This window comes from Rhinoderma darwinii, chromosome 3 (assembly GCF_050947455.1).
Source record: "Rhinoderma darwinii isolate aRhiDar2 chromosome 3, aRhiDar2.hap1, whole genome shotgun sequence".
In the NCBI taxonomy this organism is placed as follows: domain Eukaryota; kingdom Metazoa; phylum Chordata; class Amphibia; order Anura; family Rhinodermatidae; genus Rhinoderma; species Rhinoderma darwinii.
In genome coordinates, this window is record NC_134689.1 from 177,474,429 (window position 1) to 177,494,142 (window position 19,714).

General features: G+C 38.8%; 1 protein-coding gene and 1 long non-coding RNA gene across 5 annotated transcripts in view; one reads left to right on the plus strand and one right to left on the minus strand.

Moving 5' to 3' along the window:
• Nucleotides 1-19,714, minus strand: part of DOCK4 (dedicator of cytokinesis 4) — a 376,034-nt gene that overhangs the window by 211,085 nt on the left and 145,235 nt on the right. For all 4 annotated transcript variants that reach the window (XM_075857083.1, XM_075857082.1, XM_075857085.1 and 1 more), the window contains exons 9-12: nucleotides 10,900-10,981; nucleotides 6,171-6,231; nucleotides 4,190-4,322; nucleotides 3,198-3,286 (exon numbers count right to left, since the gene is read on the minus strand). In XM_075857083.1, coding sequence (XP_075713198.1) covers nucleotides 3,198-3,286; nucleotides 4,190-4,322; nucleotides 6,171-6,231; nucleotides 10,900-10,981 — 365 coding nt within the window. The remainder of the gene's footprint in view (nucleotides 1-3,197; nucleotides 3,287-4,189; nucleotides 4,323-6,170; nucleotides 6,232-10,899; nucleotides 10,982-19,714) is intronic.
• Nucleotides 1-19,714, plus strand: part of LOC142749278 (uncharacterized) — a 45,914-nt gene that overhangs the window by 7,906 nt on the left and 18,294 nt on the right. Inside the window, exon 2 of the long non-coding RNA XR_012882395.1 lies at nucleotides 13,016-13,150. This is a non-coding gene — a long non-coding RNA (uncharacterized LOC142749278). The remainder of the gene's footprint in view (nucleotides 1-13,015; nucleotides 13,151-19,714) is intronic.

Here is a 19,714-nt window from a genome sequence, read left to right on the forward strand (position 1 = left end):
AATAATCGTGCAAATAATGAAAAGCAAGGCCAAAAAATATACATAACTGTAAATGTCTAAATTATAAACGCACTGATTTGTAAACTATATGCTACAGCAGCCTTTACTACACTGTGGTTCTAGTAGTATAAAGTCATAAAATAGATGTTCTATACACGCAGGCAGCCAATCGCAGAGAGACACAGCCGGAAATAAAAACCACCATAAATACGGTCAGATTTTGAACTTTTCCAAACTCTCAACAGAGGCATTTAAGCCATAAACTTGAGTATTTATTTCTGTTGAGAACCTTCTCAGCCTGACAATAAAACAAGTATATTAGAAAATAATGACGAATATACAGCTTACACTGAGAGGGAAGCCTACCAATTAAATCACAATGAACATACGTTTTGTTGCACCAGGTCACTTAATATATACAAATAGCACAAAAGGCGGGTATTAAGCCAATAGTCTAATTGCCGTTTATCTGTTCAGTGGCAGAACTAGGTCACTAGTGAATACAGTGGAGCAAAGCATGCTGGATCTTGGAGATTTATAACAGTCAGAATGGCAGAGTATGCCTGGGCCTGACATACTAATGTATAAGTGGTAGTTCTAAGTAATTAGTAAAAAATAAAAATAAACAAAAAATACATTTCAGAGAAACATCTAAATAAAACAATATCTCCTATTGCGCAAAGTTTTCCTGATTTGAGAAAAAGCAGCAAATTTTACAGGTATAGAGACCTCCATTCTTCACTAACCAAATGCATAAAAAATCTTATATTTTAACTTTGGATATTTGAATTGTGAAGAAAAGTTCACTTCCATCCTAGAGTTGACACTTTTTATTATCTTTTCAAAGATATCAACTTCTTTTAACATGTACCTGTCACCTGTTATTTTAGTCTATGCAAATGCTGTTGAAAAACGACTGCCATGTTCGAATAGAACAAAATAATGCATATTTGAAGTCGCCCATCTCCAGGGGACTCAAAACATGTCCATGGACTCCTTTTTTCAGGATGCATTGCAGCGTATCCTAAGAAATCTGAAATGAACTCTTGTCTATTCAGCTAGCAGGAGGTTGTGGACTGAGGCCATGGACACACGTTTTCCTAAAATATTCTGCTAAACCGCTACTAATCTGCCCAACAGCATTAATTGAGCTCCTATGCACCCATGATGTAATAACTGGTTGTTTCTTACAGGGTTTATTTAGCACATTCCTGCATTGTGCCATACATTTATAGGCAGAATGAATGTACTACCCGCACAGTGCAGTAAATGTACACAGCCCAGGTTCAAGAGCTGTGTTCGCACCATCAGAGATAATTTGATCCTGACCATTTAACCCCATAGATACTGTGGTCAATAGTAAAAACAGCACCTGAGTGGTCTTTGTAAGACCATTGGCACCCCCACAACGGGATAGCAAGGTGATTATGGCAGCTGGGGGGTCTAACAAAAGGCCTCAAGTCTGCTATGTACTTGAGTGTAACACTGACAGGCATAACACACTGGAATACAGAAGTATTCCAGTGTATTACTTCTTTACTGAGGAATGGCATTGCAGGTTATAATTAATATACGTTGAACTTGACGGTCCTGTGTCTCATTTCAAGCTAAGTAACTATGTAATTATATAAGCGATCAGAGCACAGCATCTTCTACAGTGGAACTTTAAAAAAATTAAAATATTAAAAAGTTCAATAAAGTTTACAGATTTTTTTTTTTACCAAAAGCTACAAAAAAATGCTCCTCTACAAATTGTTTTATTAAAAAAATAATAATAATTGTTATCGCCGCAAACCATTACGATCTGTACTGTAAAATTAAAACTATATAAATAATTTACACCGCAAACAAAAAAAGACTTAAAAAAAAAAAAAACAATGCCAGAGTTGCTGTTCTTTGTTCACTCCCTTCCGAAAAAAAAAATAAATTTATACAGAAGTCCAACACACCCCAAAATGGTGCCAATGAAAACTCCAACTCATCCCACAAAAAACAAGCCCTCAAAGCTAGATTGACAGAATTCTTTTTTTTTTTATGGCTCTTGGAATGCAGCGACACAAAAATTATTTTTACAAGAAAAAGTTTTTATTGTACAAAGTAGTAAAAACCGTAATATTGCCGTAATCGTAACAACCCGAAGAAAAAATGTCATTTGTTATTTTTACTGCCTGCAGAATCCTGTTATAACAAATCCCCAAAAACTATGGCAGAATAGATTTTTTTCTATTTCGCAGCAAAAAAATATTAATAAATGTTATTTAATACATTTTACGCAACCCAAAATGGTGCCACTAAAAACTCAACCTGCAAAACAAAAGCCCTTTTATGGCTACATCGATGGGAAAATAAAAAAAGTTTCAAAATGCAGTAATGAAAAAAAAATAAAAATAAATTGCTACTTTTTAAGGCCTAAACTCGGCCGTATTTTTAAAGGGGTTGTGTAAGATCGAGATTTCTCACCTACCCACAGAAAATGTGACAAATGTCTAATTGCTGTGGGCCCCACCGATCAATAGAATGGGGGTCCCAAACCCCTCATTCCTTCTCACTGCACCTCCCGCATTGAGGTTGAGCTCGAGCACTGCGGCTCCATTCAATCTCCGTTGTCTCCATCAGTCCCATAGATTTTGAATGGAGTGGCACCACACAAACTCAACCGACGATGCATTCAAAGTTCTCATGATGATCGTGCGGTGAGGAGGAATGGCAAGCTCGGACACCCAATTTAGTGATTGCTGGGGGTACCAGCGATCAGACATTTATTACTTACCCTGTGGATAGGTAATAAATGTCTAACTTGAAACTACCCCTTTAAGGAGTTAAGGATCATTTCCATAAAAATTATAAACAGAAGTCATGGAGCTGTCCTCTTCTGTTAAGGTGAAAAATTCTACCCAGCATTTTTTAGTTATAAATATATTTCTTGTAAAATGTGTGACCACCAGTACAGCTGCCAATCATGTATGGCAAAGCCGCCTATTAATTCAATAATATATCCACTGTTCCTGCATCAGAGCATTTCTAGACACATTTGACACTAAATGAATACTTTTTATTGAACAGTACTCTACGGAGGATATTTGACAGTAATCACAGCCAGTGGTATTTGTATTGTTATACGATTAGTATTGTTACGCTGGTTGTACATTTGTCATACTAAAAGGGTTGTGGCCCAGTGTATAAGGATGATTACACACCTGTATTTGAGCCTGTGAGGTTGTATCGAGCATTCATTTTCTTGATAATATTTTCATGGATTTGATACCAATCGCTTTCTGTGTTGCACCTAAAAAAGGGAAATATTCATAATAGTTAAAGCATCACACTGAATTCTGAACTTCAAATCTAGACTTTGTATCCTAGAATAATATTCTTAAAGACAAACATTAAAAAATAACATTTTATGTCTTCTATCTTGTGCTTTGCATAGAATGCTTCAGAGTTTCCGGACAAACAATACACTACACAGGGCCGGCTCCATCTTTATATCAGCTCTTGGGCAATAGAGTCACAGCAGGCCCCCTTAAATTGCCCCCCTTGGTTTTTACAAGACGAGTAATAGGCGTTTCTAGATGTAGTTTTGTAATACACATAAGTCAGCCTTTAATTTATATGAACTTTTATTATGAAAGAAATTCAAAAATAAACGCAATTCCACACAATTATTGTAATTTTTTGGCGCCATTCATTTTTTTTTTTTACAAATGTGAACTTTTCGGAAGAATAATGAAATGTTTTTGGACCTTAAGGGGTTTTTACGTTTCATCTTTTTCTACTTTTCTACCTGGTATATCCCTGTATATCACTACATTATGCATGTGAAGAATAATGTTGAGGTGTTTAGAAAGAGAGAATTCACACATTTGAAACAGAGTGCCTTGTGGGTCAATGCTAGTGTTTCTGCCTTCCAGACAGCTATTCCTCCTAGACTCAGCAGATAGGAGGTAAAGGTAGAGCTTAAAATGAATTAAATATATAGAGGCCACCTCAGAGCATAAGAGAAACGCCAGGGCTGTCCCCTCAATGCAGAAGTAGCGCCATAAGAGTCATGTAGGAGAATAACGCAGCAGCGTAAATTGTAGTTTCTGTGTCAGAGCAACTACACGCTTCAGTCATCTGCGCAACCTTACTTGGTGCTGGGCCTGGCTTTAAACATCATACAAAAAAGAAAGGAACACTGAGAACTTACATATAAACTTTTAAAATGAGGTCATCTTTTGACTCTCCTGTTAAGAGGTCAGCAATGCTAAGAGCGGCACAACCAAAAGGTCGACGATATTGCACATTAGAAGAGTTCTTCTTTTCACCGGCTCCCATGCGACCTTACAGACAAACACAATTTGTTAGTTTTGAGCAACACACTGCATCATGTAAACAGGCCAAAAAATAGACTAAGGGGCTATTCACATCTAGCAGATCAGTTAGAGGCCTCTGTCACATATTCTGTTGTTTTTGATGGACAGAATAGTGCAAAATAGCAGGCACTGATCCCAAACTCCCGGTATTTACATTGTTCTACTCCTAAGATGGAGCAGAGCAGCGGAAATATCGACCGCAGATGTGAACCCGGCCTAAGGATTCACTATGAGACAACTGTAGAGGAGGGATTCTCTAATGCATATCCTCAAGAGAACTTCTGCATAAAAAAGTTATAAATTAAATATATTCAAACCAGAAACACTCGCAGCATTGGACTATAATACATGCGGTAACTCAGGATCAGTACAAGATAAGTAATTCAATGTACACAACGTTTCATGCAGAATAATACATGTTTTTAAAAGGTGAACATAACTTGCATAATGACATAATGAACTTTGATTGGACATGCATAAGTACCGGATATAGAAATTGTATTATAACACAAAAAGGCTTTTATTTTATTCACTGTAAAAGCCAGATAGTAAGTGGCTCAATTAGAAGGTCCATGACAATGCATAAATACTTATTACTTAAAGTGTACCTGTAATTTCATAAAACTTCTGACATGCCATACAGGAATGTGGACACATTTAGATTGGTGAGGGTGTGGGTGCAGAGACCCCCACTGATTGCTAGAACGCAATGCTGAGCACCGTGACACTTTAACTATTGTTGCCACTTGTTGACTACCCTCAGGGAACAATAAACGGTCTATCTACTTTCAATGCACTTTCTACAGTTCATATATATACGGTACTCCGAGGAGAGCCAACTGGATGCAAAGGGGCATAACACTCAGCATTTTTAGTCACTTATGGTCATAGATCGTGGATTTCTCTCACAGAGGGCCTGGGCACAGTAGGACAGTACTACTCCAGCCAGCATTGATGTAGACACCTTCATTTCTTCTCTGACCCGACTGCTGTCTGTTTATAAAGCTGTCTGCCATCTGCTGGTGAAAGGTGAAACACCTCCAATGTAATGTTCACCTATCACCAGCAGATGGCACGTGTGTATATATATATATATATATATATATATATATATATATATATACACAAAAGCTTGAGAAGGGGGAAGGGTTAACCCCGAAAGGCTTCCTTGATTATGTCCTGGAATCTCAGCTACTTTTTTACTTAAGGAAGCACTAAAAGCAACACCTACAGGAGTCAACAAGTATATAAATGTTCCTGGAGGTTCTCAGAGCTGGAGGGATTTGGGACAAGGTAAGTGACTTGTTACAGTTCAGTAAATACCAACTTAAAGGCTATGTAAACCTTTTAGCAATTTAAAAAAAAACAAAAAACATATTACAGGATTTAAAACAACATTTTAATTGTTTTTTTATTATTTTTTTTATCACTTTTTCAGATACAGCTTGTATGCATTCTCGATACATAGAAGCAATTTCTTGCGCTCAAATACGAATCCATCAGGTCAGCGGGACTCATGGCTTTGGTGCCATTGGTCCACGCAGGATTCTACGGTTATCGCACACATCTAAGTACATGAACTTAGATGTGATCGATAACAGCTGGATCCTGCGTGTCAGAGACATTGAGGACCTGTGGCACCGAAGCAGTCAGACCCGCTGACTTGACGGATTCGGGTTTGAGCACAAGATACAGCTTCTGAAACCAGAAATGACAGAAGGTATTTTATCTGCTTTATATGAGAACCAGGTTATAATATTTTTTACAGTAATATACAGTACAAGCTCTAACAGCAGCAATTGTGAAATTTCTTACCAATTCTAATTATGTGTACGGTGATGAAAATGTCTTTCCGAAGGTCACTTGAGCTCAGGTCCTAGAATAAATTTAAATTTTAGACTGAATCAACAATCTACATTATGCATGCACATTTTGCTCTAGATAATAATAACAAAATAATATCAGTTCAGCTGGGTCAAGTGGTTGTTCTTTACAATATTTATATAAATATTACAATAGTTATGTATTTTTTTTATAGGTCTAAATTTCTATGCAGATTAGTTTCACAAAATATCTTTATAGCTCGTTTTTTTTAAATATAAAAATCCACCGTATAGACATTCACCATTCAGCCATACCATTAAAACCACCTGTCTAATATTGTGTAGGTCCCTCTCATGCCACCATGACTGCTCTGATCCGTCTAGACATGGACTCCACAAGACCTCTGAAGCTATCCTGTGGTATCTAGCCCCAAGACGTTAGCAGCAGATCTCTTAAATGGAGAATTACTTTTCAAATAACTTATGCTAATCTAATAGTATACCTGATACATCTCAACTTTATAATTTACTTACTGTTAAAATGTTAACAATTTTATCTATGCAAATTTTGTGTGAAGTTACTGCTACTAGGTGTCTCCCTTCCTGTAATCTTCTGTCCACCCCAGTCATCAAGCAAAATTTGTCTCTAGTTACAGAGCAGAGGAGACTGACTGTTGGAAGTTGGGGGTTGTCTCTTCACAGCCTGCTCATAGAAGACTATTAGGAGAGGAAGGGAGCAGGGAGAGAGAGACACAGACAAGCTGCCCATAGAAGTCTTGGGAGCGGGAAGAGGGAAGCAGGAGGAGGGAGCAGAGTGAGAGATATAAACATGCTGCCCATAGAAGTCTATGGAAAGAGGAGGGGAGCAGGAGGAAGAAGAAGAAGGGAGAGAGAGACACAGACAGGCTGCTCATAGACGTCTTGGGAGCGGTAAGGAAGGGAAAGCAGAGTGAGAGACACAAACATGCTGCCCATAGAAGAGTGAGAGAGGTGACCCATATACTGCTGCCCATAGAAGTCTATGAAAAGGAAAGGCGGGAGAAGGAGCAGAGCAAGAGACACGCACAGACTGAAGACTCTGTAAGATTTACATCACCCCAGTGCTGGATTCTCAGCTACACTGCTCCTTACTGCTGTGTAATTCCCTCCATGCTGCTGCACCTCCTGTTTACACAGTCGAGTCACATTATTATGACCACCTTCTACTTTCAAAATCGGCAGCGGCGTAACCCATGAAGGAAGTGATGTGTTGTGGGATGGCTTGGTGGGCATATAAGGTGTGCGATAGGCTGTCTGAACACAAAGTTTTCAGAAAAATCTGTTTCAGTGTGAATCCACATTGGAATGAAAACATTTCGAGGAATCCAAGCAAGTTTAGACTAGGCATGGTCATCGGTGCTAGTCTAGCCAGGGCCAGTATTTCAAAAACTGCCAAGTCTGCCTGTTGAGAGTATACAAAGAATGGTGTGATCGAGGAATAACTTGTCGACGAAAGATGTCAGAGGAGGATGTCAAGAATCGTTCTGACAAACCGGCGGTGCAAAGTCATGCAAATTGAAGCCAAATACAATGCTGGTGCTCCAACTAACGTGTCTGAATGCACAACTTGTCGTTCCTTAGCACGGATGGGTTATAATGGCAGACAACCAGTGCGGGTGCCATTGCTGTCTAAGGGCAACAGAAAGGCAAGATTCTAGTGGGCAAAAGAACACAAAAATTGGATAAATGAGGAGTGAAAAAACATTGCCTAGTCCAATAAATCCAGATTTCTGTTGCACCACGCTGATGGGAGGGTCAGAATTTGGCACAAGCAGCATGAATCAATGAACCCTTCCTGTCAAGTGTCAACAGTTCAGGTTGATAAAGGTGGCATAATGGTGTGGAGAATGTTTTCTTGACATACCCTGGGTCCTTTGAAACCTGTGGATTTATGTTTGAGCAATAAGGCTTTCCTAAGCATTGTGGCCAACCAAGTTTAACTCTCCATATCAGCTATTTACCCTATGGAAGAAGGACACTATAGCGGAAACTGCGAGAAGCTATTCTGTCTGCATGGGCCAATATTCCTGCAAAATGATTTCAACTCCTAGTAGAATCTATGTCACAACGAATTGCTGCCGTCGGACCTACAAACAATATGGTTTTATAAAATGGACATTAACTTTAAATCCATATACTTTAAAACAGTAGTCTTCAGCCAAAATTCTATTCAGCCGTTTCTTAGTAATCCCTAATTCTGGGAAAGCTAGGTGATAACTAATTTGGCTACCGGTGAAACTCTCAGAAAGGTTGTTACCAAGCAGTCCTAGAGTTCTGAATGGCAAATCTAGGTATCTCGGTCTAGGCATCCAGTGATGCATCGTTATTTAATTATCCATAACTAGGCAGATTTGCCATTCAGGACTCTAGCCTGATAACTACTCTGGGAGCTGTATATTAGTGGTGTTTCTTTTTAATTATTTAGAGACTGGGATTTCTAATCATATGCATACATATGGTGTTTCTGTTTACAAAACCTTTATTTCTAATTATGGAGAAAGCCATTTTACCATTATAAGTTTTTTCAAATGAGCAACAGATATATGATCAGTGTGGAGATTAAGGGCATTCAGTCTGCTAAATAGATTACATTTTACTTATCCTTTTCTTTTTTCCCCCCACCATTAGGGGCAGGTTACTGAAGACAAATCTAAACAGCTCCTATTAAAGGGACTGTCACCAATTTATAAATTCCCTATCTCCTAACTAATCTAATAGGCGCTATGATGCTGATAACTACAGTGTCATTTAAAAAAAATAAAAAAATTATTATTTGCAAAGTTATGAGCATTTTTCTAAATATGCTATTGTGGCTCTAATAGCAAATGGGAGGTGACTCTTTCTTTTCACTCTGGGCGGTGTAATGTTTTCTGTATGACGCTGTCCAATCAGCATGCAGCTTCTTCCCCTTTCCTGCCCAGCAACACAGTGTGATCATATAGTATACAGCTCCACTCCCGACTGTGTATTCAACTGGCGATATCTCCGGTTGTGTCACAGCTAGAACTGCGTGTCTTATGAAAGAGGAGATACTAATCCTTCATATGACACCAGAACAGCTGTACACGGCCTGAGATATGGTTGTTAGAAGTGATCCCCCTTCCCTATAGAATGGCTCTCACTGTGTGTGAAGCAGTTTCATGCTTATAGGACAGGGTCAGAGGCTTTGAGGCAGCTCCACCTCAGGAGAATCACTGCTTTTACCTCCCAGTTGTCTAATAAAGGCTCAATTATATATTTAGAAAAATGCACATTACTTTGCAAATAATAAACTTTTTTAAAAAAACAAATCACACTGTAGTTATCAGCAGCAAATCACATATTAGATTAGTTAGGAGATAAGGAATTGATAAATTGCTGAGTCGCTTTAAACTCAATAATAAACCCATCTGGAATAAGCTCCCCTAGTGGTTGCTGTATGGTTTGGAGTTCTGTAACAAATAAAAAAAAAAAGAGCTCTAAACTACATAAAGATGCTAGTAATTGCTATCTATAATTGACAAATTTTAAATGTTTACCGTTTTGTGCAGTTAAACTTAACAATTATGTTTGCAATAATTGTATTCATAAAAACATTGTTACGTATATACTGGCTTTATATGGTTCTCACTTAAATTACCCTTCACACGGAGAAGCTGGAAAAAAAACTGTGCTGGCATGTCAAACTCATTAAAAGGGTATTCCAACTATAGACATTCAAGCCACATCTGTAGGACCCCCATCCATTGGGAAAATAGAGTTCCCATGACCCCTGTAGAGCTAAGCAAAACAAGTGGCCATTGCCAGACAGTTAGAGTGGACTAGGAGTAGATAGCAAAAAATAGGGTTCGGACCCCCATCTATCAGAATTAAATGTCAATGGTTATCCGTTTACTGGATAAGAATATAAGATGAACCGTATCCTTCTACAAATATTTTTTCCAATACATCTTTATCTTTTTTTTAGGTTAGTTTTCATACAGTACCATTCTTTAAAAGTGAAAGAAAAAACTAAATCAAAAGCTAAAATATGAGGATTTAAAAAAACACAACAATAGAGAAATTGTACCATTAAAAACGTAATGACCTTAGTGTAAGGTCATCTACGTTAAAAGCCACCAATTTAATAGACACATTTTTTGGGGAAATGGTCCTCATTCTCTGCATGTGAGAACAGCCCTCCCTCTCATTTCTTCAACCTCCAAAACTAGTGTTCACAGTAACTATAAGGTAACAGGGCAAAGTTAGAAAATAAGATAGATACTATTTACATCCTTGTCTACGTTTCCGTGTTACCTGACAGAAGCTACGGGGGGGGGGGGGGGGGGGTTGTTCTCACATACTGGAGGAGCAAAAAAATCAACTAAAATGTCAATCAAAATCAATCATTGCATATTTGTATTGCACTTGGGTAAATTTGGGCTCTACTTAAATGAATTTACAGGAAATGATCCCAATCTTAATCAAAATTGCATTTTTTTAATGAAAAAAAAATGTGATAATCAAAAACGTATAATCATTCTCTGTACCCAAAATTTGAAAATATTTGCAATGCTAAAAAAACTCAACAGGAAAGGTCTAGTCTTCCAGTTTTTACAGTTTGATTGGAAAAAAAAAAGAGAAAAAACAGAAAAACTTATAACTTTAGTACCATTCAAACACACAGCAAAGCCAAAAATATATCACAGATAACAGATACTTACAACAAAAAGAGAACTATATCTTTCAGTCTTTTCCGGAGATTTTGGCAGCCCATTTCTATTTAATCTTACGAAGAACCGTTCACTAAATAAAAAATAAAAAAAATGTGAACAATTGACATACTGAGCTTGCATTTTTTTCAACTCACAATTTTAATTTTATCCTACCTCAGTTTACAAAAAGTCTGTCAGGACTTAACAATTATTAAATATTCAATGTGTGTTACAAACCTGACAAAACGTCAGCTTTGCAATGGTAATTGCTGAAACTGTCAGTCTGGATCTTCCATACAGCACGAAAGATTATATGAGGTAAATAGACCAAAAGAAAGTTACTAAATAAGATACAGTAACTTTTTTTTGCTGGCACTTTTATCCAAAGTTTCAGCAAATCAAAAGCAATACCTACTTTTTAAGGGCATATTGTAGATGACCAATATCTATAGCAGGCCTGCCATTGACAGGTCAGCATAAAATTCTATGTTCCCTTTTAAACACTATTTAACTTATATACATTGTATTATGTGTCTTTAACGAATTCTGGAGTTAGGCTTCGTTCACATCTGTGTCAGGACTCCGTTCATAGGTTCCGTCAAAGCTTTCCATCTGGGGAACCCATGAACGGAACCCTGACAAACAAATGGAAACCATAGGTTTCTGTTTGCATCACCATTGATTTTAATGGTGACTGATCCGGTGCAAATGGTCTCCGTTTGCCACCGTTGTTTAAGGGTTCCGTTGATTTAACGGAATGAATAGAGTAGTCGACTGCGTTATTGCTTCCGTCAAAACAACAGAACCCTTGCACAGTGGTGACAAACGGAAACCATTTGCACCTGAGCCGCTTTATCTACGGGGGGAGGGGGTGTCTATCTACAGGGGGGCTATATACTGGGGTGGGCTATCTATGGAGCACCATATACAGGGGTGGGCTATAGCTACAGGGGGGCTATATAGTATATAGCCCCCCTGTAGATATAGCCCACCCCTGTAGATATAGCCCACCCCTGTAGATATAGCCCACCCCTGTAGATATAGTCCCCCTGTAGATATAGTCCCCCTGTAGATATAGCCCACCCCTGGATATAGCCCACCCCTGTAGATATAGCCCCCCTGCAGATATAGCGCCCCCTGTAGATATAGTGCTCCCCTGTAGATATAGCGCCCCCCTGTAGATATAGCGCTCCCTGTAGATATAGCCCCCCCTGTAGATATAGCCCCCCCCCTGTAGATATAGCCCCCCCTGTAGATATAGCGCCCCCCTGTAGATATAGCCCCCTGTAGATATAGTCCCCCTGAATATATAGTCCCCCTGTAGATATAGTCCCCCTGTAGATATAGTCCCCCTGTAGATATAGTCCCCCTGTAGATATAGCCCACCCCTGTATATAGTATCCCACAAATAGCTCCCCCTATTGTGCTCCACAGGAAGCCCACCCCTGTATATAGCCCCCCTGTACATATAGTCCACCCCTGTATATAGTGCTCCACATAGTATATAAAGGGGGGGCTATCTGTGGAGCACTATATACAGGGGTGGACTATATGTACAGGGGGGCTATATACAGGGGTTGGCTATCTGTGAAACACTATATACAGGGGTGGACTATATGTGGAGCACTATATACAGGGGTGGACTATATGTGTAGCACTATATACAGGGGTGGGCTATATCTACAGGGGGGCTACATACAGGGTTGGGCTATCTGTGGAGCACTATATACAGGGGTAGGCTATATCTACAGGGGGGCTATATACAGGGGTGGGCTATCTGTAGAGCACTATATACAGGGGTGGACTATATGTGGAGCACTATATACAGGGGTGGACTATATGTGGAGCACTATATACAGGGGTGGGCTATCTGTAGAGCACTATAGGGGGAGTTATTTGTGGGACACTATATACAGGGGTGGGCTATATGGGGGCACTATCTACAGGGGGCTCTATGGATGGCACTATCTACAGGGGGCTCTATGGCAGGCACTATCTACAGGGGGCACAGTGTGTGTGTGGGATACGGTGTATGGTGCTATTATAATTAGAGGTGCAGTGTATGGCGCTATTATATTTAGGGGCGTAGTGTGTGGTATAATGATAACTTTATATTTATTTATAGGTGCAGAAATGTTGGAAAAGTGAGAAGCTGAAGACATCTGAGCGGCAAACTGGAGAAATGGGCTGTGACCGGGAGAATTCATCATAGAGGTCTGGATCGGATGGAGAAAAAGAACTAGAATCTGAGACGTCACCGGTGAGTCACTTAATGTAAATGTTTATTCTGCCTCTAATGAGCACTGTAGTCACTGTGTGATCTGCAGCGAGATGATGGGTGGTATGATTATGATATGATTTATTTTTGGTGAAACAGCAACTCCCAGCATATCCTTATCATTGTTCAGGCCATGCTGGGAGCTGTAGTTTTACGCTGTACACACCTATACGGCAGGGGTTGAACTAAATTGAGCTGTATTTGTGCTGGTGTTGTATTTATGTACTGAGCTTGGTTCTGGGGCTGTATATATGTACTGAGCTTGGTTCTGGTGTTGTGTATAGAACCATATTGCTTGTAAAATGTACAAATGCTTTTATGCTCGCGTTACATAAAAAGAAATGTGGAAAAGAAATGACACGTCGATTGGTAGAGAAAACAAACACGGCGAGGGGGAAGGAGATGTCAGGAAAGAGGTTGGGGGGGGGGGGGGGTGCCAAACTGAATCTTTGCCCCGGGTGCTGGAGAACCTAGCTACACATCTGATACCTATATATAATCTAAAATTATGACCAAATGTAAATGTACACTTTTCATATTGATCTACTTATTCCTTCATATGAATTAGTACAGCTAAATCTAAATTAAGCAGAAATTAATATTGCAGATTAGTTTAACATAGCTCTATTTATATACATATAGTAATAAGCCTCAAGATACTGTTACAAACTAAACAATAACACTATAGAAGAAGTAGAGTTCTTGCAAACCAAACTGTAGCCCCCACACCGTCAATCACAATCCTGTGCTTATCTTGGTTACAAGCTTCACGCGTACCCAAAATAAAAGAATAATACTAATAATAAACAGATAACAAGGAATGAAGATAAATTGCAATCGTATCTTCTATTTCATGTGGCTTCACAAACACAAAATCAGGTAATGTTTTGGCCATTAGGGCCTTTATCAATATTTATAACTTATATCAATAGGGCACAAAAACTTATGTCTCCAAAAATTGGTTTATTATGAAAATCTTGTTTTAACTTATTAGAAAACAGTAATAACAGTAATAAATTCAGACTATCTTGCAGAGCATCTGGCACGGTAATCCATGGAGATCTTCTCTGTCCAGATAAGGCAAGGGGGAAACCAGCCAGTACCATATATAATATAGGACTATGTTAACATTTATCAAGAACATAGTTACTTAGATGAGGTGAAGCATCCTGTGGTATTACATATAGGAATAATCATTATATATGATTTTTCCGTTTCTAAGCAGTTGTAACAATTAAGGTAAATAATGGATTACCATTGATGAAAATTGATGTTGCATGCATAAAAATTATTTAAACGGGTATCGTGTGCAACAGGTTAAGTCGTGGCGTGACGTCTTGGGGGTAGGTTCTACCTTGATCTACCCAGAAAAACTCAATGTGCGAGAAGAGTCGAGGGCAGCTTGCCAAAACATCGCTGTTATTTAAAAACCACTTGTCGGGGCCTTGGACTCTTTTTGCACACTGCATAAAAATGATTATCTTTAGTGGTGTTGGTAAATGTTTATGCCACCGATTCAACATTTCCAATACATATGCCATTGCAATAAAACTTTCATTAAAAAACGGAGATGTCTGACGGAGATATCAATTAGAAACTCCTAATGATATTGAAAACATCAATCATCCGTTGGTAAAAAATGATTGGGTGTAAACATAGCTTCAGGGTATGGCATGAGGCAGCATTTCTGACAAAACACCCACAAAGGCAGTGCAGCACACCCTACTACGCCAGAATACTTTTGCACCTGCATATAGCTTCACAATTTTAGCTGTCTTGAGAAGAAAAGAGACTGAAAAATAACTAACGCTGAAGAGATTAATCTAAGCAGGTCAACAGGGGATTTTAGCACTAAAGATTTTCCTACAGCAACAAATGGAGCCTTTGCTTCGAGCTAAGGTTAACAATTTAGTTTTTTTTTACGAAAAAATAAAGGCGTTTTCAGTCCCACAAAACTTTTGTCGAAACTCTGTAATATCAGTATGCTTAAAATGTGGTACTTAAAGGGGTTGTCTAGTTTTTATTTCTTTTTTACCTATTTGTAGAATAGGAAATCATACAGTTTTCTAATATACATGTATGAGAAATTCTGCTCACATACATTTCTTATAGTGCTTGAGTCCCCTGTTGCAGTGTAACAGTATAGCCCATAGTTTAATCCTGTGTAATCCAGGCTAACTAAATTTGACTAAACATGGCGGTCAGTCACATGAACACACACGTTGGAGCCGTATAGAGGACACATCCGTGGCCTAAGTGAATAGGACTAATGGTGAAATAATTATGATCAACTACTTCACTGTGCCTGTATTTACGGTTTCTAGATGATTTATAAAATGGCTGCCTGTCTTGGCGTCATGTTAATAAAGTTAAATAACACACACACACACACACACACACACACACACACACACACACACACACACACACACACACGCGCGAGACAGAGAGAAGAATATAAGAGCTGCTTTTACACAGGCAAATTTTATCGAGGTGAAGAAAAAGGACTCCTTTGTTAGGTGCTCTTATGCTAGTTACGATATGGTACTCGCTTTTGGTCGGCGACAGACAGCTTGAGCTCAGAGGCAAGAAGTTTTGCTTAAAATTACTTTATTCTTCAATTTAAAACATGCCACGTGTTTCAACCTTGTACTGTCTTCGTCAGGAATCGAACAAACTTCTCAAATGATGTGTATATATCCAATAGCATGGTTGATGACGCCAAGGTCAAATAGTATAGGTGTAGGTTCAAGAAAGGAGTGGTTAAAAAGTTCATATATTGGTTAAAAAATATAAACAAATTGATTCATAAAAAAAACCGGGGGACCAACAGATATATAATAAAACAGATTAAAAAAAACAACACGTTTCACTCTGAATTTGTTTATGAACTATTGTTTCCTATTATGTTTACGTGTTCTATTACGTCAGTGGTGTCCCTGTTGCCAGGAAATGTGTAGCTTTCAGTTGATTGGCTGCCCTCCTTCTGGCTTCACCGTTTGCTAGGAGATGGATTAATTTGTTTCCGTATGGTGGCCGAGGAGGGTCAAAGAGGGTTATCTCATTTTTTTATTATTTACTACGGCTCAAATTTCTCAGGAGCGGATCTCTAGAGGATTATTGGTGCTTTCTAATTCTACAGGCAACCAATCTGTATATTTATACATTAACCGAAGATGGTCGTATTTCTGTGAGCTTATACTTTACATACTTTGATGTGTAATCACATTTAAATGGTCACAGTGTTCTCATTTAGACCATAAGGGGTCAGAGATTGAAATTTGGAAATCCAGTACGCTACGTCTTTATTTAGAGTAGAGGAGCGTTTATGTTTATTTAGTGCAATTTGTTCTATAGGAGAGATATTGATGTTAGCAAAGGATCAGTTGGGATATTGTAGCAGGTCTCTAGACAGACTGTGTTTTAGATATCCTATTTTGGCAGATGACTCCTTTTGATGAATGCAATGTCTCCCACCCCCTTTTTGTCCCCCCTCCTTCCCTTTTTAGAAGCCTACACAGACAGACATGATGAGATGCTGCTGTAGGTAGAAATACTTTACAACATCTGCTCCTCAGTAACCTACTATTTACCCATTATATACTTGGACAGTGTTACCAGTGGTCACATGATGTGGGTCACATGACTGTGCCATCTGTAGTCTATTCAGTTATCCTACGGATGTATTTTTATGGACTAATCTGTGGACTAAACCATTTTTTTTTTTTAGACAGGCAAATGCACTGGTATAATAAATGTATGTGAGCAGAATTTTAAGTACATGTATATTAGAAATCCATATGATTTCTGTAAATAAATGAATAGATAAAAAAAAGTGGAGAACCCCTTTAAAAGACTTCTGTTATGTGGACTCGCTGTATATATAAAGATATGTCTATACATCAGTTAATATTATTAGCCTCATTTATCAAAACGGTCACAGAAATACTGGCCTTGTTGACCATAGCAACCACAGTGCATCTTTTATTTTCAGTATAAGAAATTAAAGAAAATGTTCTGATTGATTGCTATGGGCAAGAAGGCCCTTTTTTTGTTAGACTGTTTGATAAATGTGCCCCTACTAGTGTACAAACATACAGATACGAAATGAATGCAAACGATGAATAGCCAATCATGTTGCAGCATTCATTTTCTTTTTTTTTTAAAAACTAGAATCGAATTTGTTGAAACCTTGTATTCCAAATGCTCCATCCTATTACATGTATTATGCAGGAATTCTAGGGAAGAAATTTTGTACAACACAGAGCACCCACGGCTCGATAATACAAACATATTTGGACTTTGTGAGATTTTTGGCCCACAGTTTTAATTATTTTAAAGTTTAATTTTCTAATCTTTCATGGAAATCCCCATTACATAAAGTGACGGCATATCCCTAAAGATTTGCCACCACTTTGTGATCGGTGAAAGTCTGGCTCAGTTTTTCCTTGCACAACAGCGCTCCCGGCCACCGGGATCGATCGATGGGAGTCCCATGGGTCAAGCCACAACATTGATAGCGTATAGAAAGGCTGACAAAAGTCCCAGAAAACACTTTTAAGGACTGAACAAGAGTCATCTAAAACGAACATTATCAATTTGCAGAAAGGAAAGTGCAAAGTGTTACTTAATATCATTGAGAGTGTAACTAAGTCTTCTATAAAGGTGGACCTAAACAATGAATATTGTTATTCTGCATATTTCAGAAGTGTCTCCATTACCCTTTGTCCACTGAGGTTTGGAGAATATGGCAGACCTAGTCGTAAAGCTGAATGGGACACATGTAGAGATATTGTTTCTATTACAAAAATCTGTAGAAGACTATTTTGGTTTTCTTCAGTCTCATCTGTGACTCTAGAGTTACGTTCTGTGAAACCCTCCTTGAATTCTCAATTATCTTTCTTTTATCCTTCTTTCAGTATATGTTCAGCGCACAGGCTGAAATATGTAGTTAACATGCAAAGATCATGAAACATTTTTCTTCTTCATCTGAATCAGCTGTTGAGGCCTATGCCTGAATTATTGTGATCTTGAAAGTTCAGAAAATTCTTCACAACACAGTACCCAATGACCTTTGTTAATCTTGTATCTTAACAATTCTGAAACATCTTTTATTAGAACTCTGCATTGTGCCACTCCTCTGTTATTCCTCCTATAAATAAATTGACAAATGGATGTTACCTGTAGGGGGTGTGCCCTTAAACAGTCAGACACTGTCCAATCAGTGCTTACACTTTCAGACTGTGTAGAGACACTCCCCTTTGATAAGGAGAATGGTGACTCCCAATTGTCAATTAATACATTTCTAGGAGGAATACCAGAGGAACAGCATAGTGCACCTTTCTAAAAAAAAATATGCTCCAGAATTGTGATTGTACAGGTGATACAAGTATTCACTAAAACCGACATGTTAGGAGAGCTGACAGGTCCTCTTTAAGCAACTACCATGTTGTCCACCTTCTGACAACTGATGACCTATCCACCGGATAGGTCATCAGTATATCATCGGCACGGTTCAGACACTCGGACCCTGCACTGATAAGCCGCTCTGGTAGCCTGCGGGCACCGGCTGTTTTGGCGCATAAGACTATGTACAGACCCGGAAGCAGCTGGCTCCGTACGTAGCATAGCGGCCGTGCTGCAGAATTGCAGGTCCGCTCCTATTCACTTGAATAGCAGCAGAGCAGCAGCACTGCAGCTCGGACACTATTCCGTGGCCGGAGCCAACTGCTTCCAGCATGTACATCTGGTGAACGGTGGCACCAGACCAGCTGAACTGTGCGGGGCCCGGGTGTCGGACCCCCACAGATCATGTACTAATCACCTATCCGGTGGATAGGTTATTAGCAGTCTGAAGGTGGGAAACCACTTTAAGAGCAAATAAGTTGATATTCCACTGATTTTACTGCTTTTTCCCGGTCCATTTAAATGGGCTTTCCCATTATTTGTAAATAAAGCTTAATCTTTGTATAAATGAAAAGTTATTCAACTTTCTAATATACTTTACGACAGAATTTGGTGTACACTATAACGGAAATCTGCACTTGTTAATAAAATAGTCACATATAACTCCTGCGGGCATCAGACTAAAGCTGACCTATGAAACATAAATCTGCTCCTTTACGTTCCAATGTCATTTTCAAGAAATTTCTTTGCTGTCAGTGAATGACTTGTTTACATTTGGAGGCAGCAAACCAGTACATTCCTAGTCCCGTTCTCAGCTGAGAAGTGGATACAATTGTATCTAGCCAAGGCAATGGTCTGTGAGACAAATATATCAGCAGCAGCTGCTCAAATCTCTATAGTAGTTTGCCACAAAGTATCAGTTTGGAGTCCTGGTAGTTGAGCTCAGAACATTGCCTATATAGGATATAATTATATCCACTTCTCCGCTGCGAGCAGGCCTGTTATGTAGAGGTTTGCTGCGGCTGAATATAAACAACAATGTTCTTATTAAGGCTTTATTCAGACGACCGGGTGTCAAATCATTCGTGTAACACAGCGTTTTTTCCCGTCCGATTTGCACCCTTTACAGGACCCGTTTTC